The 20,933-nt window shown below is 41.7% G+C and overlaps 2 protein-coding genes across 2 annotated transcripts in view; one reads left to right on the top strand and one right to left on the bottom strand.

The window, feature by feature from the left end:
* LOC138969158 (uncharacterized) overlaps positions 1 to 16,330 on the top strand; it is a 35,232-nt gene extending 18,902 nt beyond the window's left edge. Inside the window, exons 8-12 of the mRNA XM_070341880.1 lie at positions 562 to 810; positions 1,942 to 1,992; positions 6,354 to 6,404; positions 8,056 to 8,224; positions 9,685 to 16,330. Of these exons, the coding sequence (XP_070197981.1) occupies positions 562 to 810; positions 1,942 to 1,992; positions 6,354 to 6,404; positions 8,056 to 8,224; positions 9,685 to 9,883 (719 nt within the window). The 3' untranslated portion in view covers positions 9,884 to 16,330. The remainder of the gene's footprint in view (positions 1 to 561; positions 811 to 1,941; positions 1,993 to 6,353; positions 6,405 to 8,055; positions 8,225 to 9,684) is intronic.
* Positions 1 to 18,376, bottom strand: part of LOC138969160 (protein unc-50 homolog) — a 59,746-nt gene extending 41,370 nt beyond the window's left edge. Inside the window, exon 1 of the mRNA XM_070341883.1 lies at positions 17,773 to 18,376. The gene's annotated coding sequence lies outside the window, so the exon portion shown is untranslated. The remainder of the gene's footprint in view (positions 1 to 17,772) is intronic.
* Positions 18,377 to 20,933: the final 2,557 nt, after the last annotated feature.

Genomic DNA, 20,933 nt, shown 5'->3' with positions numbered 1-20,933 from the left:
ACTATTTCGCATAAATCATGCGCTATGGCGACCTTTGACCCTGAATCACTATCTTCGGGCAACTAATCCGATACTCTCTTAATTTATAAGACTTCGTTTTCCGGTAAAAGATACTAACTAACTATGTCTTGGAATCGTTCTTGACGCAAAGAAGCCTAGCATTTTATCAAATAGCTTCCGTACATCGATATCAATAGAATTAAGGAACTTATTGTCTGGGCGAATCGAAAAGTTACGTCTGCTCACTGCTTCCATCCAGTACCGTTGCAATATCGTCAATTACTTCACATGAGAATCACGTCAAGCTGAGTGAACTCACTCAATCACACGCATGCAACTTTTAGAATGGTTGTCTTGGTGATCCGTAGGGCTATTTCCTCACAATATAAATAAAACAAGAAACTCGACAGCTCAGAACAGGAAAGACTCTCTGTGGAAAATTGCTCTTTCTGTTTTTTATTTCCAGCAGCAAGGTATTGCAACATGACCTGGAAAGTAACGCAAATGTTTTAGAGTCCTTGAATAGTCAATGGTAACTGTCATTTTCTTTTTCTTTTTCAGAAATTGGTGCAGATTCCCCATTGATCAGCAAGACAAGTGGGGCATCAGTGGAGTCTCCTGTGAGCCAGTCCATTCCTGGTGGGCGGAAAGAAAAAGAGGCGTATACAGGTGCAAGTGATCGACAAGAAGAAGTAGAAGAAGGTGCAAGTGCACAACCTTCGGCTGTAACCTCCCATCAGGTAGTGAGGGAGGTGCCATTCCCAGCACCTGGAGACAATTCAAAAGAGGAGAACGCCTTGCAAACTAGACGTGAGTTTCAGGATGGGACTCCTACCCCCACCCCCATCCCATTTCCAGATTTGTTACACATTTTTAAGAGCTGCTAGATTTCAATGCTTAACCCAATGCCCCCTGACAAAAAAATGGCAGGCAGCCTTCTTAATCCTGAGCAAAGGGAAACTACTCCGCACAACATGCACACATACAAAACAAAACAATTCATGTAAAATCATAGAGTACTCACATTTATATAGAAGATGGCAGAATAACTCGAGAATACACTATAGTTTCATATGCAAGTATGTTCTGTCCACTTCCGATGTAATAAATGTTGTTTAAAAAAAACAATCCAGCAAGTGTTCTTCAAAAACGTCCAACGTGTCAGCCTTCAGTCCTCATTTACACCAATATATGTTGAAACTCCCAGAAAAATCCTCCCGAAAGTCCTGTTGTCGAATAACAACACCCAGATCGATGTCAAGACTCATCCCCTTTCACCTCTTCAAGTAGAAAACCTTCAAAAGGCGTGTCAGAATCGTCATCTGAGTTCCCCATGATCGAACACCATACTTCCAAACCTTCGTTCAACGCCATTATGTCAGCCAAAAAAATCTCAAACTTTGAAAATTCACAGCGAACACACTATCGCATCGATTCAAACTCTGCAAACGCCAGAATGAAGCAGCCGGAAGGAAGTGCATTAATCACATCCGGTCGCAAGGCCTTATGGGTAAGGCTCAAAGCGAAAGTGAAAGTAGGTGACCTAGTGTTTAGCGGGCCATGCCGGGCGTTTCAGGGATTTCATAGGGCACTTCCAGCGGGCCATGCCGGGCGGTTCAGGGGGCATTGGGTTAATTGGGAATACAAGAATCATAATAAAATTGCCATCCCTTCTTGTGCAGATGCTAAAATTAAAACAAACAAAAAATTGGATTATTCACTGAACTCTGTTGTACATTACAAGTTTACTGCTTCTTGTAATAATAAAAAAGTGATGGCTGCAGTAGTGTATTGACCAAATTTATCCCCCCAAAATGACTTGACCTGATGAAAATACTGTTGAAGTTGCCATGTTTATCTATTAGTATTACGTAGTCAAAAACCAGGCACATTGAAGCCATGTCAGGGTGATAATTTTGTTTGTGTCACGGTGCGTTTCAGAAGCAGAGCCGAAGCCCGTGTTGTGTATGGGCCTCAGTAAAAAGCATCAAGGTGATATTTTTCTTCCTAATGTGTTGTGTTTTGTCGTATTCTAAAGCATTGATCCCGGAATCGTTATCAAACAAAAGCATGGTACGATTACCTCCCCTGGCACTTTCTTCCCTTGCGTTGTCGGGAGAGAATACAAATGAATTAAGAAAATTTTTTGAATACATGTACTTTCAGGGTGTATTGTATGCTATCATGACAAAGGCAAATATACCTGAGAATTTAAATCATTCTCTAAAAAGATTAGTACAACTTTCCAAAAAGACTTAAAAAAACACACATACACAAATTTAAATTCATGCCTTTTCCCCAGGACAGAACAAATATTGTTGCAAGTACTGTAAAAGGCTCATTTGAGTATAATCACTTGTGTCGGATTATGCTAGTCATGTAAATACAAGAGAACAATTTGTAATTTGTATGCTCTTTGCAAGTAACAGCAACTCTGCCGTGTGCTGACAAAACCGAGTAAGTTCATTTTTTTCAAAAATGATATTTTTTGTTCATCAAAAAGTAAAAATCAATGCGCATCTTTTGTGTTAATTTCTACTTTTTAGAGTGCTTAGATAAGCAGATATAAACAAGTAAGTCCACTACCAAAAGCAATTTTTTAAGTGTACATGAATGTTTTGGAAAAACCAAGTAAGTCCAAGGGGTTCCCAATTTTTGTATAATGGTAGTTTCAAAATTCTTGTCAGAGGACTCATACAAAAAAGACGTCATTTAAAGTTTCGAACACACAAATGACGTCATTTAAAGTTTAGAACACACAAATGACGTAATTTGATAAGGCGAGACAAAATGACGTCATCTTATGATGTTTTATTTCAAACATTTTCTTCTCTAAATGATTCTCCTGACGATCCTTGTCTCCCTCTCTCCCTCCCTACCTCTCTCTTTCTCTCCTTCCATCTCTCTTTATATCCCTCTCTCGCTATCTCTCTCCCTCTTCCTCTCTCTCTCTATGCCTTCTATCCTTCTGAAATGTGCATGTGTGTGTCTTGCGTCAACTTGGTGTGTGTTCTGATAATGTATGGTTGTATTGCCCGTATTGTGATATCTGTATATCACATACATGTACATGTCTGTAAAGAATGATCTTATTCTTATATTACTATTATTGCGTGTGTCTGCGTTTCATCATAAAAAGTTTGTTCCTATGTATTCCCATTTCGATTATAACCATTTTGTTTGCTTAGATCAGGACTAGCTGTAAGAAAGGTCCTACGGACCTAATGCTATCTTTCCTGTAATAAAGTTCAAAGTTCTCTATTTCCCTCCCTCCATCACTCTCTCTATCCCTCCCTCCCTTTCGCTCTCTCCTCCTCCCTCTCTTCCGTCATCCCTTTCTCTCCCTCCCCCTTCCTCCCTACCTCTCTATTATATATTACTACTTCCCTCCCTCCCTACCGCCAACAATCGACTTTTCTCTACCTCCCTTCTTCCCTCTCTCTTCCTCCCCTCTGTACCTTCATCCCACTCTCTCTCTCCCTCCCTCCCCCCCTCTCTCTCTCCCTATCTCCCTCCCCCTCTCTCACTCCCTCCATCCTATCTCTCTCCCTCCATCCTACTTACTATCTCTTTCCCTCCCTCCCTCCCTCCCTCCCTCTCTCCCCTCTCTTCTTTCTCCCTCCTTTCATCCTTCCCACACTTCCTTCCCCCCCTCTCTCCCTCTCTTTCTTCTTCCCTCCCTCCCTCCCTCCCCTCTCTACTCTATCTCCCTCTCTCTTCCTCCCCCCTCTCTCACCCCTCCCTCCTCTCTCTCACCCCTCCCTCCTCTCTCTCTCCCTCCATCCCACTATTTCTTTTCCTCCCTCCCTCCCTCTCTCCCCTCTCTTCTCTCTCTCCCTCCCTCCATCTCTCCCACACTCCCTCTCTCTCTCCCTCTCTCTCTCTTCTTCCCTCCCTCCCTCAATCCCACTAAGTCTCTCCTTCCCTCTCTCTCTCCTCCCTCCCTCTATCCCTCCCACTAACTCCCTCCTTCCCTCCCTCTCTCTCCCTCCATAGCTCTTCTCTTTCTCTCTCTCTCCCCTCCCTCTCACCTTCCCTCTCTTTCTCCTCCTCTCAACCCCTCCTTCCATCTATCTATCTCCCTCCCTCCCTTTATTTCTCTTTCTCCCTCCATCCCTCCCTCCCGCTCTCCCCCCCCCCCCCACTCCTGCTTTCTCTCTCTCTCTCTCTCTCTCTCTCTCTCTCTCTCTCTCTCTCTCTCTCTCTCTCTTTCTCTCTCTCTCTTTCTCTCTCTGTCTCTCTCTGTCTCTCTCTCAGACATGGGATTCTTCCGTAAATTTACGGAATTCCGTAAATTTTTAGGCTCCAGGGATCATTCTTGAGATTCGTGCAAATCCGCTGAGAAAATTTGGGGGTATATGTAGGTATAGACCCAAGTTTTTTGGCCGGTCCGCTGATCGCGACGCTCCATTCCATACTATTCTTGAACGGTTGGTTCCTAAAACGGTCAGACTGTTGCTGGTCGATCCGTATGGGAACGCGCTCTTTGTCTCCTACAGTCACCGTTTCAACGTAGCTATCGGGGATTCAGTATAAGCATACCGTATGAGAATGATTCGGCGCCATTTTTACATCGCTTCGAGCCACCTGCCAAAATGATGAGGAAGCTAAAGCGAGATGAAACCGTTCTAGCCCGGGAAATTGACCAGCAGAAGTACAAGAAAAATCTCTGGAGATTCGACTGGCTCGATGAAGTTGTATCATTGAGCTGGAAAGACGAGAAAGGCCAGAAGACACAAGACGTGAAAGTTGGCGATGCTTTTGCTAAAATCAACTTGCCGTGGACTCTGACAAACTATTTTCTACTCATGGAAAACAGTTCTGCTTTAATTCAAGGTGAGGTAAAAAAAAAAAATCAATTTTCTTTCATATGTTTCCCTGCTGTTTGAATTGTTGTTATTGCCATTGATATAGAAGCTCTATGATTAAGCTGAAATATACATTTCAGGGCCATTTTTGTGTGTCTAAAACACTAAAAACCTTCAGCTTCTGCTTCTGGGGGCGAAGCCCCCAGACCCCGACCAGGGTTGCCCCTGGACCCTACTGGGGGCCTTCTGCAGCCCCCAGACCCCCACGTTCTTTTTCCTTAATTATCACTTTTTCTGAATCCCATGTCTGCTCCCTCTCTCTCTCCCTCTCTCTCTCTCTCTCTCTCTTTCCATCTTGTGAAAATTCGTAGTGTTATTTTCTCTGTTTTGTCATTTCTCTTGACAAGACTTCTTCTTCTTCCAAATATTTTGGTAAAACCAAGTAAGTCCGCTTGCTCAGATCTGCCCATTTTTTGTTAGATCTGATGTTGGGCGAAAAAGTGGTAAAACCAACTGAGTCCACAAAATGCCCAACAAAACCAAATCCATCCATCAGATTATTATGAAAATCGAGTTTTAAACGTAAATTAATGCTATGTATCTTATTATCTCGGTGGGTTGATCTAGATAATCATCACTTTTGAGACATTTTATCAAACAGTAAAAGTCGTTTTTCTCGGAAGTAGCTTCAGTGGACTTATTCGGTTTTGTCAACACACGGCAGCAACTATTCCTGAGTGCCTATCAAACCTATCTGCTGTCAAGCATGATGGAGCGTTGCTGTACTGCAGCAGTCACCAAAAATTTTAATTTTTGTTCACATGGTCAGCTTTTATAATATATATAAAAAATTGTCATTCTGTCATTTCTCCCCTGAAAGCGGCGTATGGCTACTTAAATTGCGGGTAAAAACTGTCACAAACGGAAAAACCATTTAACATTTGAGGTTCAAACGATGGATAAAGAAGAAAAAGAAGAATAAAAGTCATTTTTTTCATTGATTGTAATCGTGAGCAACGCAACACCAACTAGAAAATGTGTCTGGAAAATTTGGATTGTCTAGGATTAATTGAAGGAAGGTTGAAAACTGATATGTAAAATAATATTTTCAGAGGCTGATTGAATAAAGTTTGGGGCGGGGATGTAGCTCAGTCGGTAGCGCGCTGGATTTGTATCCAGTTGGCCGCTGTCAGCTTTAGTTCGTCCCCACGTTCGGCGAGAGATTTATTTCTCAGAGTCAACTTTGTGTGCAGACTCTCCTCGGTGTCCAAACACCCCCGTGTGTACACGCAAGCACAAGACCAAGTGCGCACGAAAAAGATCCTGTAATCCATGTCAGAATTGGGTGCGTTATAGAAACACGAAAATACCCAGCATGCTTCCTCTGAAAACGGCGTATGGATGCCTAAATGGCGGGGTAAAAGCGGTCATACACGTAAAAATCCACTCGTGTAAAAACACGAGTGTACGTGGGAGTTTCAGCCCATGAACGAAGAAGAAGAAGAATAAAGTTTGAAATATGATTGGTAAAATAATATTTTTCAGAGGCTGAGGTGCACATCCAAGGAGTGTTGCATAATTCTGAGGAGCAGACAGGTGATTACATTTTAGTTAATGTATTCAGTCTTGATTGAAAGAAGATAATTATTCCTGCTGACAATGCCATTAAAGATACTGAACTTGTCAAATCCAGGTGCACGGAGCCCCTGGGGCTTTTAGTCATACTTCAGGCAGCTATCCGTTAGAAGAACTACTAAAGTTTCATTGACTTGCACCCAAAGAGTCAAGAACTGCGATTTTTTTACGAATTAATTTCGTACTCAGACCCGGCTGGTCTTGGCCTATTTTTGGATCTAAATTTAGATCAGGTAGATCACCACATCATGCACAAAAAGACACGTCACTAGCAAACTATGTCGGACGTCATCATGAGTTTGTGTAAAACAAAATGGAGGCCGGAATCACTCAGTTGAATCGAACTCCGACCAAACACCACGTAATAACTAGGTTAATTTATGCACTCGCGTGAACAAGAAACTGTCGAGCTTCACAGATGTCGTCGTTGGGTAGTTTTGGGTTTGTTTTACTACCATAGGAGGATTTTTGAACTGTAAATGCACTCAGCTGCAACACAAACGCAAAACGAAGGCTGTGAGCTGCACTGTGCCTTTAACGTTTTTATTCGAGTTATTAGCATGAGAGCAGGGATTTTTTTCTCCCTCATGATTTGTGTTGTCTTATAATTTAAGCAACTAAATTTTTTATCTGTTCTGGTTGATGTATTTCCTTCTCGGTTTTCTCATAATGTTTTCTTCATATCTTCCAAGAAGAGTGGATGATGTTTTCAATGCACAGATAGGAATCCTGTAGTTGGGAACAGAAATGTCAAAACTTGTTTCTCTTGCTTTTCTATTTTTAATACAGGGTGACCCAAAAAAAAGAGTACCCAAACAAAACGTCTTAAATTGAACACAAAAAAAACAATCTTCATATAATTTATTTACACACACAAGTAGCCTCTGCATGATTTGCACAGAAAATTTTAGCATTCTAGCTTGTCTTTCAGGAAAGTTATGCTCATTCTACAGAACATGCTCCAAATGGCCTCCCCCGGATTTAAATCCCCCAGATTTCTATCTTTGGGGGTTCCTGAAAGACAACGTCTACAGGAACAACCCACAGACAATCACAGAACTCAAGAGAGCCATCACAACAACCATTCGCGGGTGATTGATAACTTTGCGCGGCGAGTTCAAGTTTGCCTGCAGCGGCGCGGAGGCCATTTGGAGCATGTTCTGTAGAATGAGCATAACTTTCCTGAAAGACAAGCTAGAACGCTAAAATTTTCTGTGCAAATCATGCAGAGGCTACTTGTGTGTGTAAATAAATTTTATGAAGATTGTTTTATTTTTGGTCAATTTATGACGTTTTGTTTGGGTACTCTTTTTTGGGGGTCACCCTGTAGGACAGCATACAAAATTGGAGATTGTAATCCCAATGTTTTGTGGCCCATTCTGTATAGTTAAGATTTGTGGGAATGCAGAAGAAGAAGTATTGTAAAGATTTGTCTTCCAAGAAAATGCTGTGTATATCTGTATTTTTATTATTTCAAAACTGTTTTGTGTTTCAATGAACACAAGGGTAAAATTATAGTGTAGTACTGTGTTTGACTAAATATACATTATTTTGCAAAACACTATGGAATCTTAGGAATCTGTATTAAGGCTTGTTTCCACTTCTGTTCCAGGAAATGACCAAAGAAATGCACTTAAAGAATTTTTGAATTCTTTGAACGAACTTGAACAATTCACAAAGATGTTCGACCAAAAGTACAGCTTAGACCGAATTTCTTGGCATGACGTTGCCCAGCGACTAGTGAATTGGAACACAGATGATGTGAAGTCATTAGAATACATGTGAGTATGAAGTACCTAATTTTATTAGAGAGAGTTCGTGTGTGGGTGTGTGTGTGCGTTGTACGTGTGCCCGTCGCGATATAACCTTGAACGGTTGAAAACGACGTTAAACACCAAATAAAGGAAAGGAAAGGAAAGTTGTACGTGTGTGTGTGTGTGTGTGTGTATGGCACTGAAGAGCTGCATGCTCATTTTTCTGTCACTTGAGCAGACCTGGGAACCCATACGATTTCGCTGTATTTTGTACGCATGGTTGTCGAGAATACGCTCAGTACGGTCAGTGGGGAAAAAATACGACGAGAAAAATTCCTAGACTACTTTTCTTCACAAGCCCATCCTGTGCCATTGTGATGACACGGGGGTGGGACATGGCTTCCGTCTCTGGGTCTGCACATAAAGTTGACCCGTGTCCGTCCCGGCCCGAATTCGAACCTGCGACCTTCCGATCACAAGTCCAGTGCTCTACCAACTGAGCTACCGGGCCCGACTTTTGCGCACATTTCGAGCAGACGAAAACACAACATGGCGGCTCTCGCTCCTCCAACTATCGCGAGACACAAAAAAACGAAATCTCACGTGCGCGAGATCCTGATACATCCGGTGTTTCTCTGTACGCTTGTCACGACGACTTGTTGACAAACGAAGATTCGCGAAAGAAAGAGAAAAGCGCCGAGTCTTGAGTAGAGAGCTAATAAAGTACCGGTAATCGCTAATCGAGCGAAATGAAAATCCGCGGCAACTTCCATTAGGTGAATGCTATTCAAGTTTAGGTAACGTTTTAGCCGCATCTTTTAATAAGCCTCAATGCGATTTTTTTTTAAGGTGGCGGCTTGTAGTCCGTCAAATACGGTACAGTTTTTGTCAGTAAAAATTGAAAAAAGCATTTGTTTTAAATGTATAGGTAAACTTAATTAACGGTGTGACGGACGCGCATGAGGCATGTTTTAATCATGGATGTGCAAACGCTGTGTGGAGTACGCTCATTTTTTTGAAAATACACCAAGTTTGTTTGAGAATACTCAAAGTGCAAAACAGGGGTTCCCAGGTCTGCTTGAGCTATCAGGGCTGAGGTGCACGAAAGAAAACTGGGTGCTATGCACCAAACTGGGTCGGTGGATGGGAGCAAGCCGCAGGGTCTGATTGGTTGTAATCACAACAAATCTCAATTTCACCTAATCGGACCCTGCGTCTGCGGCTGCCTACCGCCCATTTGGGTGTTAACCAGTTTCGTTGTGTGCCCCTCAGCCCTGATCACCCGCCAAATCTAAGCTGTGCTCACATCACAGTATCAATCTTTACCTGTCATAGCAGAAAATGGACACAACTCTTCAGACCTTTTATGCTTGCTTAGCGAACAGGAACAATTAGTGCCTGCATGGAGTTTAGTCAGAAGATTGAGGTTGTGGTCTTAATGTTTAACCTTAAAAGTAGAACAAGAACATTTTCTTCTCTTCTTTCAGACTCCTACCCAACTCCAGCAGTAGCCCAGGTGATGGGCCCACGTACAAAGTACTGAAAGAAGCTCTTCATGAAGGAAAGGGCCTTTCGGATCTCCTGCACTGTCTGCAAAGCTTTCACTTTCCGTTGCGAAATTTTACAGCAGAAAAGCAACTGGAGGACTTCGCGATGAAGTGGAAAGCTGAACATGCAAGACAATAAGAAATCTGTTGATCTTGTGATTTTAGGCAGACCATGCTGTTTACATGTATGTAAAAGCCCACTCATGCATACCATTTAAAGCAAGGGCAATGTAGGCTTTGTTATCATATTCAAGAAGAGTTAAACGGCAGAACTGCAGACTCCCAGCGGCCTAGAAACTGCAGACTCCCAGCGGCCTAGGAACTGCAGACTCCCAGCGGCCTAGGAACTGCAGACTCCCAGCGGCCTAGGAACTGCAGACTCCCAGCGGCCTAGGAACTGCAGACTCCCAGCGGCCTAGCTTGCATCACTTCGCTTGATGCTGTTAGCTATACTATGTTTTCACCAGTATGTGCATTAGATTGAATGCATGCTTGCCCTTGTAGATCTTGCCTGTGACTCGGAGATTTCTATACAAAGCTTGAATATGGACAGGCAACGTTGCTGTGACACAACTCAAGAGGAAGAGTTGATGAACTTAGAATAAGGGAAGCAATCCAAACAACAGCTCTTGCAGAAGTCTTCTTCATTTTTTTCCAGCATTTATTGTGTGTTTGTACACTTGCTTGCCTTTGTAGATCTTGCTTGTGGCTGAATGTACTGTGAACACACAAAAAGCAAAATGCTACGGACATGCAACATTGATTTGAAGCAGGTCGATCAGGCATCAGAGTGATGACGAACCTCAAAGAAGGGACACAACTCAGACTTCAGCCCTTGAACAGACTTACATCGGTCTCGAATAGCAGTAACTGCTGAAGAGACGATAAACAATAATAACCAGCCAACCAACCTTGAAGCAGTCTCGCCCCCTCTTCTTCAATTTTGTCTGTTTTCTTATGAAGTGCAGGTAATGGAAGTAGACATAGTTAACAGTGCAAGACTGCTAAAAACCGAAAATGACTGAAATCGTCCCCAAAACGGACTTTTAGTGACGAACTTTGCCGTAAGTGCTTTTGAACATGTGTGTGCCTGTCTAGATTAAGCCTGTGACATGGTACGTACTGTTAACATAGCATAAAGCTAAAGATCTAGCTGGAAAAGAGCTTGAAAGACCGGACGCTCATTTAGATGGCAGCTCTTTCAGCTGTCTTCTAATTCCTCTCTCCTTTATTCTGATTTTCATAATCTGCAGACTTTGGCGTAACATTTTCACAAAGTTCCATTCGGAAGATTCAGTGGTGTGCCCCTGTGACATCTCTAATGGCAGTGAAACACTTCCTGTGGGACGGTCCGACATACTGGAAATTGCGAGCAGAGACCAGGCCAGCTGACATGCCGATGAGGGAGAAGCCTTTCAGGCCTTTGGAGAGCCTCCAGCATACTGCCATAATTCATCAGGGCCTCCTGAGTTACTGAGTGAATGGTGATGAAGAAGAAGTAGACTTTTCACAGAAGGATCTGCATGCGTGTATATTTATCATCCTAAATCTTGCCTGTAGGTGAGAGCATTGTTGACACAAGCAGCATATCAACGTCGCCATGGAATTTTGGCGTTACTCACTTTAGACAGCTTTTCAGCAGAAGGCCAAAACTGAATATTTTTATTATGAAATAGTGTTTATATTGGTACCTTGTATGGATAAAAAGATAACAAATAATTTTAAATTATGCAAAATGTCCATCATATTTTAGAGAATATTTGTCATGGAGAATGCTAATTACTTAGTCTGAAGCAAAAACATCAAAATCGCTAAGAATTGAGTTATGCAAAAATTCCAGGACGATGACGATATGTCATGCTTGAGAATTAATGGACTTGCAAGAAGGGACACAAATCGGGTGGCATCTCTGGGAACAAGAGTTTTTGCCCTTTTTTTTGTCGTCACTCGGGTCAGGGTAAACCAGTCGCTGCTAGCTGGCCTTGTCTGAAGGTTGAACAATCAAGAAGTGCAAGTGTAACACATGCGTGTCTGCTAGCTAGTGTACTGTAGAAATTAGTGGATTTTATAACCAAGTGCATCATGCTTCTCGCAAATATTTAACTCTAAGAGGCAGCATTTTGCTTTTCTGGTTCTGTGTTTGATTCAGAATGTAGCTTCGTATCCTGTTTGTTTTGTTTTGCTGCCATTTCTGTTATTTTGTAAATTTATCTGGCTAACCTAAGCTTCTAGCTTGCTCATTCTTTTTCTCCCTCTTTTCATGTGTGATATATTTGAAAAGGTTGAATTTTGTGTAGTTTACCTCAGCTTATTTTTTATGTTGCAAGAGGCAGTGATTGTGTGTTTGATTTCATGTTGCATTGTACTTAATCAGAAAACCATTTTCCCCACCACCATTTTGTCATTGAATTGTAAATAGCTGGATATATTATTTTCTGATTTTGCATTCTAAATGATCAGAACAAAGAGTTATGGTGTAAGGAGTACACTGGTACCTGCGATGAAAGGACACCCTTGGGACCAGCCAAAAGTGTCCCTGCATTGCAGGTGTCCTTTCATGACAGGTATATTTTGGTAGAGATAATATAACAAGTCGCGTAAGGCGAAATTACTACATTTAGTCAAGCTGTGGAACTCACAGAATGAAATTGAACGTAGTCCGCCGCAAGTGCAAAAGGCAGTGAAAGTGACGAGCCTGTTTGGCGCGGTAGCGGTTGCGCTGTGCTTCATAGCACGCTTTACTGTACCTCTCTTCGTTTTAACTTTCTGAGCGTGTTTTTAATCCAAACATATCATATCTATATGTTTTTTTAATCAGGAACCGACAAGGAATAAGATGAAAGTGTTTTTAAATTGATTTCGAAAATTTAATTTTGATCATAATTTTTAATTTGTTTAATTTTCAGAGCTTGTTTTTAATCCAAATATAACATATTTATATGTTTTTGGAATCAGAAAATGATGAAGAATAAGATGAACGTAAATTTGGATCGTTTTATAAAAAAAAATTTTTTTTTACAATTTTCAGATTTTTAATGACCAAAGTCATTAATTAATTTTTAAGCCACCAAGCTGAAATGCAATACCGAAGTCCAGCCTTCATCGAAGATTGCTTGGCCAAATTTTCTATCAATTTGATTGAAAAATGAGGGTGTGACAGTGCCGTCTCAAGTTTTACAAAAAGCCGGATATGACGTCATCAAAGACATTTATCGAAAAAATGAAAAAAAACGTCCGGGGATATCATACCCAGGAACTCTCATGTCAAATTTCATAAAGATCGGTCCAGTAGTTTACTCTGAATCGCTCTACACACACACACGCACACACACACACACACACACACACACACACACACACATACACACATACACCATGACCCTCGTCTCGATTCCCCCTCTATGTTAAAACATTTAGTCAAAACTTGACTAAATGTAAAAAGGGACAAGAGAAGGTGTCCTTTTAAGGGAGGTGTCCTCTCATGGGAGGGTCCACACATTGCAGGCACTGCTGTACATGGTATTGCAGAAAACCAGCAGCAAACTGTGATACAAAGCAAAACAAGTTATTTGCCATAATAGCTTGAGAAAGATCAATGGGGTGGGTTTTTTTTTTAATGGCATGTGTGGGATTGTAATTTCAAAGGAACCAAAAACCAAGGGAAAGTTGGCACATGTGATAATTGTTATAAACAATAAAACTTGCTCAAGGAGGATTTTGTCTTTTTATGATTAGGCTGTCTTGATCAGCAGCCTCGTTATTTTCCTGGTGAATTGAATTAAGAAATGTTCTAGCACCTCCATTGATGGTAACACTGATAATGAAAACACCAACTTTGAAAATTCTTAATGTACAGATATTTTACTTCAATGTATCTCGTAAGCACGTGTTAAGAGCACAATATCAAGGTAATACTGTATTCCATAATGTATCGTATTTCAGTTTGTGCCTGATATGATGTAATTATTTGCCCACATATATGTGTGGTAATCACACGAATCCATTTGCTGAAAGATGTGTATGAAGCATGAATTTGGTCCACCAATGTGGATGTGTGATGGCTTTTCACTGAAGTAATTTGGTTTCTCATCTCTTGCAAATCATGTAACTACATTTTCATTCAGTTTTATTAGCCTGGCAACTTTCTGTGAAAGTGAGAAGAGAGACAACTATGTTGGTGCTTTAACATTCATTGTTCATGTTTGGGTGCACTGAATCATCTAATATTCAGACATGAGATTTCAATGTAAATTTACAATTTTTCATCAATTTTAAAGCCCGACTGAAAAGATGGTGTTTTTGTTTGTTTTGTTATAAAAATAAGTATAAACGTACTAAAAAGTAGGTATTAACTACAGCTTTTCTAACTAAATCTGTTATTTCAGGAGAAGTGATTGGAGAATTCCATGTCTGAATATTGTGATGTCTGAGTTTACATGATGTTAGTTTTTTTGTGATACATGCAGTTGAAACTACATACGACATTGTTTGTGAAGCTTAATGGTCTTATTATCTGGACATTTTGAGAATCACATGAGCTGACTATGACGTAGTTCAGTACTTCAGTGGTGAGAACTTCAGCCTTTCTTTCAGAGCTTTTAAATGCATTTGTTTCTTTTTTTCTGGTGAGAATTTCAGCCTTTTGCAAAAAATATTTCTGGTTTTGTTATTGTTGAAAAATATGTCTTTGGCAGCTTGTATGCATGCAGCTGATTGTTAAAAATCATCCGGTGCATATTCAATTTTGTTTGTTTGTTTGTTTACTGCATGATGTATGTTAGTGAGTACCATTGTGAAAGGAGTACAGCTTTTAGATCAGAAGGTACCCACCGCGGGTTAGGGGGAAGAATTTACCCGATGCTCCCCAGCATGTCGTAAGAGGCGACTAACGGATTCTGTTTCTCCTTTTACCCTTGTTAAGTGTTTCTTGTATAGAATATAGTCAATGTTTGTAAAGATTTTAGTCAAGCAGTATGTAAGAAATGTTACGTTCTTTGTACTGGAAACTTGCATTCTCCCAGTAAGGTCATTATATATTGTACTACGTTGCAAGCCCCTGGAGCAATTTTTTGATAAGTGCTTTTGTGAACAAGAAACAATTAACAAGTGGCTCTATCCCATCCACCCCCTTCCCCCCCCAGTTTAAGACTCCCTTCTCTTTAAGACCTGATTTTTGCTGAATTTAAAGGGAGGGGGTTGGGGTGGTCGCTGTCATTGTTATTTGAAATCCATCTTAAAAATCAGTTTGTGTGTGCATCTGAGTTGTTGTTGTTAGCTTACTTGCGGAGTATATGGGTAAATAATGAAATATGATCTCTGCTGTCCGTTCATGCCAAAGTCTTGGAAGTTTTCTCAGATTTTAAACCATGCCTAATGGTAGTGTAGTGAGCGTATTATCTGGATGAAGTTGGTGGAATGGTCGTACCTTTAATCAAGTTAAGTTGAAAGGGAAAACAATTCTGTCAGGGTCAGATTTCTCAGTGAAAGATGAGGGGTAGACTTCAGTGATGTGATTTTATTGAGTAGTTGTTGTTTATGAAACTTGACCAGACCACTGTATTCAGGTACTTTAAATGGGGGATGGGGGTTAGCAAAGTAGGATGGCTTAGAGATGTAGGTAATGTATCTGCATTGTTTTTTCTGTGTATGGAGTGAAGGAGAAACGTAACAAAAACGGAACAAAACACCAACCATGTAGTGAACGAGCAGAAATTGTATCAATGCAAGTTTGTTTTCAATTATTGTTGTTCATCTCAGGTACAGTGAATCTATTTACCCTACTGTGTTCTAACTGGCAATGTGCTGCAGAGAGAGAGAGAGAGAGAGAGAGAGAGAGAGAGAGAGAGAGAGAGAGAGAGAGAGAGAGAGAGAGAGAGAGAGAGGGAGAGGGAGAGAGGGAGAGAGGGAGAGAGAGGGGGGGGAGAGGTGGTGGTGTGTGTGTGTGTGACACTATGCAACTGATGCTCATGCATGTGTCTGTCTGTTGTCTCAGTCTCCAAATGTACTCTCTTTCAGGTGAACATGAAATTGTATGACTAGTTACTTTCAGTCACAGGTATATATGATCTTACAAGTTCATCCTTCATTGGTTCTGTCGACGTCCGTTTCTAACTGCTGGCTTCCCATTATATATAATAAACTGACCATAGGGCATTATTGTCCCGAACGAAATCTTCAAAATCTTCGAAATCTGGGCAGGCAAATGCTTTTGTAACACACTTTATTAGTTAAATCAACTTTTATGGTAAAATTACTCAGTTGGAAATAAAAAGAACATCCACAAAATATGGATTCGACTGGTACCCAGCTCTGAAGAATGACTGTGTGTACTCATGGAAAGAAAGACTTACATGTGGCTTTGATGATCTTCATATTGTATGAAAGCACATTGTACTTACAAATATCAGCCCCCACCTTGAGTAAACTTCGATTGTTTTTTAAATTTTTTATTCACCTGTTGTTTTTGCGCATATGTTTCTTTTTCTTTTGCTAACTGCTATGGTGCCTTTTTCTGTTAGCGCCCATGCTTCATATATACTTCTATTTCATACCTTTTTCTCCTTTTAAATAAAAAAATGTTCATAAATACATGTGTATGTGTTAAGTTTTCGCATCTGCAGCAGCAGTGTGTGTGTGTATGTTTGTGTGTGCGTTCGTGTGTGTGAGTACATGCGCGTGTGTATCCTGAGCGGATTATGACTTTATTCAGTTATTCTGCAGAAAAACAGAAATGCTAGAGAAAAACTGTTTCTGCAGCATTTCTGCATAATGTCATCTTTCGCCGAAGCAACGGGTTTTTCTGGAGCAAAACATTTTACTGCAGTAAAATTGAAATCAAGAATGCTGCAGTAAAACGGTGTTGTTGTTTTACTGCAGAAAACCTGTTTACACTTTTTCTGCAGCATTTTGTACTGGCTCATTATAATGTTGGAGCACGCGAGCCCCCTCTGTCGAGAGATGGACTCATCCAGAATTACCTATAGTTGTGCGTGACACGAATATATTTTGTCTGTCTGACTTCCTTTCCGCCGGAAGTTCAAAGTTTCAAATTAAACAATGTCACATTTTCCCAGACGAAAGCAGTAGTCCACTTCGTGTTCGATTTGCTTCAGAAATTGTTCACGTTCGGCCGCCATTGTGAAGATGAATATAATTCCCTTATGCTACACGTCTTCTGATTGGTACACTGCGGAACAAACTATTATACTATCCCAGGGGGCGACAAATACAAACGCTACTTTACAAGGTCGTTCGTTTTTCTCCAGAAAAACTGTCACAGACTATTCTGAAGAAAAAGTTAATCGCAATAATGCTGCGGAAAACCAAGTAAACATGCTTCAGAAAACTGTTTTACTGCAGTAAAAAACGTTGCTTCGGCGAAAGATGACATTATGCAGAAATGCTGCAGAAAAGACAGTTTTTCTCCAGCATTTCGGTTTTTCTCCAGAATAACTGAATAATGTCATAATCCACAAAGAGCCAGTACAATAATTATGCTGCAGAAAAAATGTAAACAGGTTTTCTGCAGTAAAACAACAGCACCGTTTTACTGCAGCATTCTTGATTTCAATTTTACTGCAGTAAAATGTTTTGCTGCAGAAAAAAACGCTGCTTCGGCGAAAGATGACATTATGCAGAAATGCTGCAGAAAAGAACGGTTTTTCTCCAGCATTTGTCTTTTCTGCAGAATAACTGAATAAAGTCATAATCCGCTAAGGATACGTGTGGGTGTGGGTGTATGCATATGCGTGTGTGTGTGTTAATGCCTACGCATGTGTGTGTGTGTGTATGTGGTGGGGGGGGGGGGGGGGGGTTTAATGTGTTTAAATAGGTAATGCTTCCCACCATACAATGAAGCGAGTTTTTGAAGTCTTGGCGTCGGGAAACCAGCAGTTACTTTATATAAATTATGTCTATCACGAGCAAAATCAATTACAACATCAGGAACAGAATGATTAAACTTTCATTGCTGAGATAACCTTTTGCACACACAAAAACAAAAGCAACAATAAAATCAAATGCACTCACGCTCTTTCCGAGTCCACTGCTCAGCAAATTTTCCGTCACAGTTTCCGACCGAAGGTCAAAGGTTGGCAAATGTATGGCCATTGCTGTTACATCCACTGAATAATAATGTCCACTGACGTAGTACATCCGTTACTGATTTGGCGTTCGGTACTTCCGATTCAGTCAAATTGCCATATTATCTGACTTAGTGCTGCAATTAATAACCATCCATTTACCAGCTCCACCGTTTTACATTGGGGTCCTGATTTGGCCTATGTGGTCCGCTGGTCCCAAAAAGCAACAACTAACTAACTAACTAACTAACTAACCGTTTTACATTGACCATCCAGCTAGTTTATACTGAGTACATATATCAATCAATCAATCAATATGAAGCTTATATAGCGCGTATTCCGTGGGTACAGTTCTAAGCGCTTGTCGAAGAGTTGTCAACACAGGACTAACAAAGAAACTAACATCTAGAAATCATGACACCGGTCCGGCCATGGAATGACCAGTTCTGCCGCACAGACTGGATTAATTCCACAGGCATCAGTGAGTTGACTAGTACCGCATTCATTGTGCATAACTCTGTGTGGACCTAGTGAAGCCTCCACACCGTTTTGGTGACACCCAGTTTGGCGCGGAATGAGGTGGCATTCAGAATACACGTACACTGTACCTCTGTTCAAATGTTTGGATTAGCTTATTCTATTTTTCCGGCGGGGCTTCCTGGGTGCGCTAGTCAGCCAGGACAGAAGGAGAAACCCCGGAAAAATGGTGTTATGCCCTGCTGCACGTCATACAGCATGGTATAGTATGATTCAGTAACGGTCTCAAAATAGAGGTACCTTTATTGAACTATAAGAGCATAACGAAGTGAACTTGCTAGCTGGCTTTTTGTTTGGGGGGATAGTTCGCTTTGAAGCCGGTTTTCCGTTCCGCCGTTTCCGTGAAGTTCCCGCTACACATGACAGCAGGGACAGGTCTATGATGACAGTAACGTTTTTCCCGTGTAAAGGAGTCGGATCATCATTTCAGATTTGGCAAGGCTTTTACATAGAATAGGCTACAGCGTCTACAGCTAACCCTCTGCTTCGACAGATACCAAAAATCAACTGCCTTGCTACTTTCTGTTCAGGGTGGATATGTTTTGCTTAGTGTCAATTAGCAAAATTATTTCCGGCATTAAAAGAAGTATCTCCCTCTTCAGTGGAAGCACCCAATTTGTTGATTAATTGTAGTTGTCTAAGTGGAGGGATGATCTTATGCCATGTAAAAGCCTGGCAAGATCTGATAAGGCCCGAGGGAATCGTTTAATCAATCAATCAATCAATAGGAAGCTTATATAGCGCGTATTCCGTGGGTACAGTTCTAAGCGCTTGTCGAAGAGTTGTCAACACAGGACTAACAAAGAAACTAACATCTACAGACGGACACGAACCCTATCACACACTAGCAAACCCTGATAAACATACAACAAACAACTGTTTAACAACAATGTACACATCAATAGCTAGGTCCAAACAAAATAATATTAAGCACAAAGAAAACACCTCTCACAGAGCACAGCACAAGAATGTCTTTTGGGGCACAACACATCACGTCGAACATGAAAGTCGCAGCCAGCTACGGGAAGAACTGAGTCTTCAACCTACTCTTGAACGAGTCAAGAGAGGGGCTCTGGCGAAGCTCAAGCGGCAGGGAGTTCCAGACGGAGGTGCCCGCGGAGGGAAATGCACGCTGACCAGCAGATGCGAGTTTCGAGCGAGGGATGTGAAGGCGGAGTGGGTCAGCAGCAGAACGAAGGGGACGGTCGGAGGGCTGGGTGTACAGGTCCAGGGAGTATTGAAGGTACTCGGGAGCAGAGTCGTTGAGACACTTGTAGACCAGAGTGGACAGTTTGTAGGAGATTCGGGTGTTGACAGGGAGCCAGTGCAAGGATCGAAGTAGGGGGGTGATGTGGTCTCGCTTCGTCTTCCTCAACGTCAGCCTGGCAGCAGCGTTCTAGACTCGTTGTAGGCCATGAATGGATGAGGCGGGGAGGCCAGCCAGAAGGGAGTTGCAGTAGTCCAGACGACTGAAGATGAGGGAGACAACCAGCTTGACACAGGCGTCGTGGGTGAGGTAGCAACGGATGGAGGCGATGCGTCGTAGGTGGAAAAAGCAGGTCTTGATGATGAAGGAGATGTGTGTCTGCATGGAGAGAGTGGAGTCGAGAAAGACGCCAAGGCTCTTGACAGCAGGGGAGAATGGAACAGTCGCGTCATCCAGCTGGAGGTCGGTCACAGTGAGGGAAGCAATCTTCTGTCGTGTTCCAACGAGAAGGGCCTCCGTCTTCTCACTGTTCAGCTTCAACTTGTTCTCAGTCATCCAGTTCTTGATGTCAGTGAAACAACTGGAGATGGATCCCAGGAGATGGTCAACGTCCTCCGGCTTGGCGCTGTTCTGGAGCTGCGTGTCATCGGCAAAAGAGTTGTAGTTCAAGCCGTGACGTTCGATGACCAGGGAGAGGGGTTGGGCGGGTGTACAGGGTGAAAAGGACAGGGCCGAGGACAGACCCTTGTGGGACGCCGAAGCGGACAGGGCCAGGCTGAGAAGAGACCGAATCAGTGGTGACAGTCTGAGAGCGGTTCTGGAGGTAGTTCCGGAACCAAGAGAGGGCGGTGTCGTGAATGCCGAATGTGGAGCAAAACATTTTACTGCAGTAAAATAATTATTGAAATCAAGAATGCTGCAGTAAAACGGTGCTGTTGTTTTACTGCAGAAAACCTGTTTACAGGGGAAGGTTGTTATCCTTAGCGGATTATGACTTTATTCAGTTATTCTGCAGATAAACAGAAATGCTGGAGAAAAACTGTTTGTTTCTGCAGCATTTCTGCATAATGTGATCTTTCGCGAGAGCAACGTTTTTTTTCTGCAGTAAAACTGTTTTACTGCAGTAAAATTGAAATCAAGAATGCTGCAGTAAAACGGTGATGTTGTTTTACTGCAGAAAACCTGTTTACACTTTTTCTTCAGCATTTTGGCATTATTCAGTTATTCTGCAGAAAAACAGAAATGCTGGAGAAAAACTGTCTTTTCTGCAGCATTTCTGCATAATGTCATCTTTCGCCGAAGCAACGGGTTTTTCTGGAGCAAAACATTTTATTGCAGTAAAATTGAAATCAAGAATGCTGCAG

The sequence above is a fragment of the Littorina saxatilis genome, linkage group LG6 (genome assembly GCF_037325665.1).
Source record: "Littorina saxatilis isolate snail1 linkage group LG6, US_GU_Lsax_2.0, whole genome shotgun sequence".
In the NCBI taxonomy this organism is placed as follows: Eukaryota; Metazoa; Mollusca; class Gastropoda; order Littorinimorpha; family Littorinidae; genus Littorina; species Littorina saxatilis.
The sequence above is the reverse complement of the archived record's forward strand: the minus strand, read 5'-3'. Positions and strand labels throughout refer to the sequence as shown.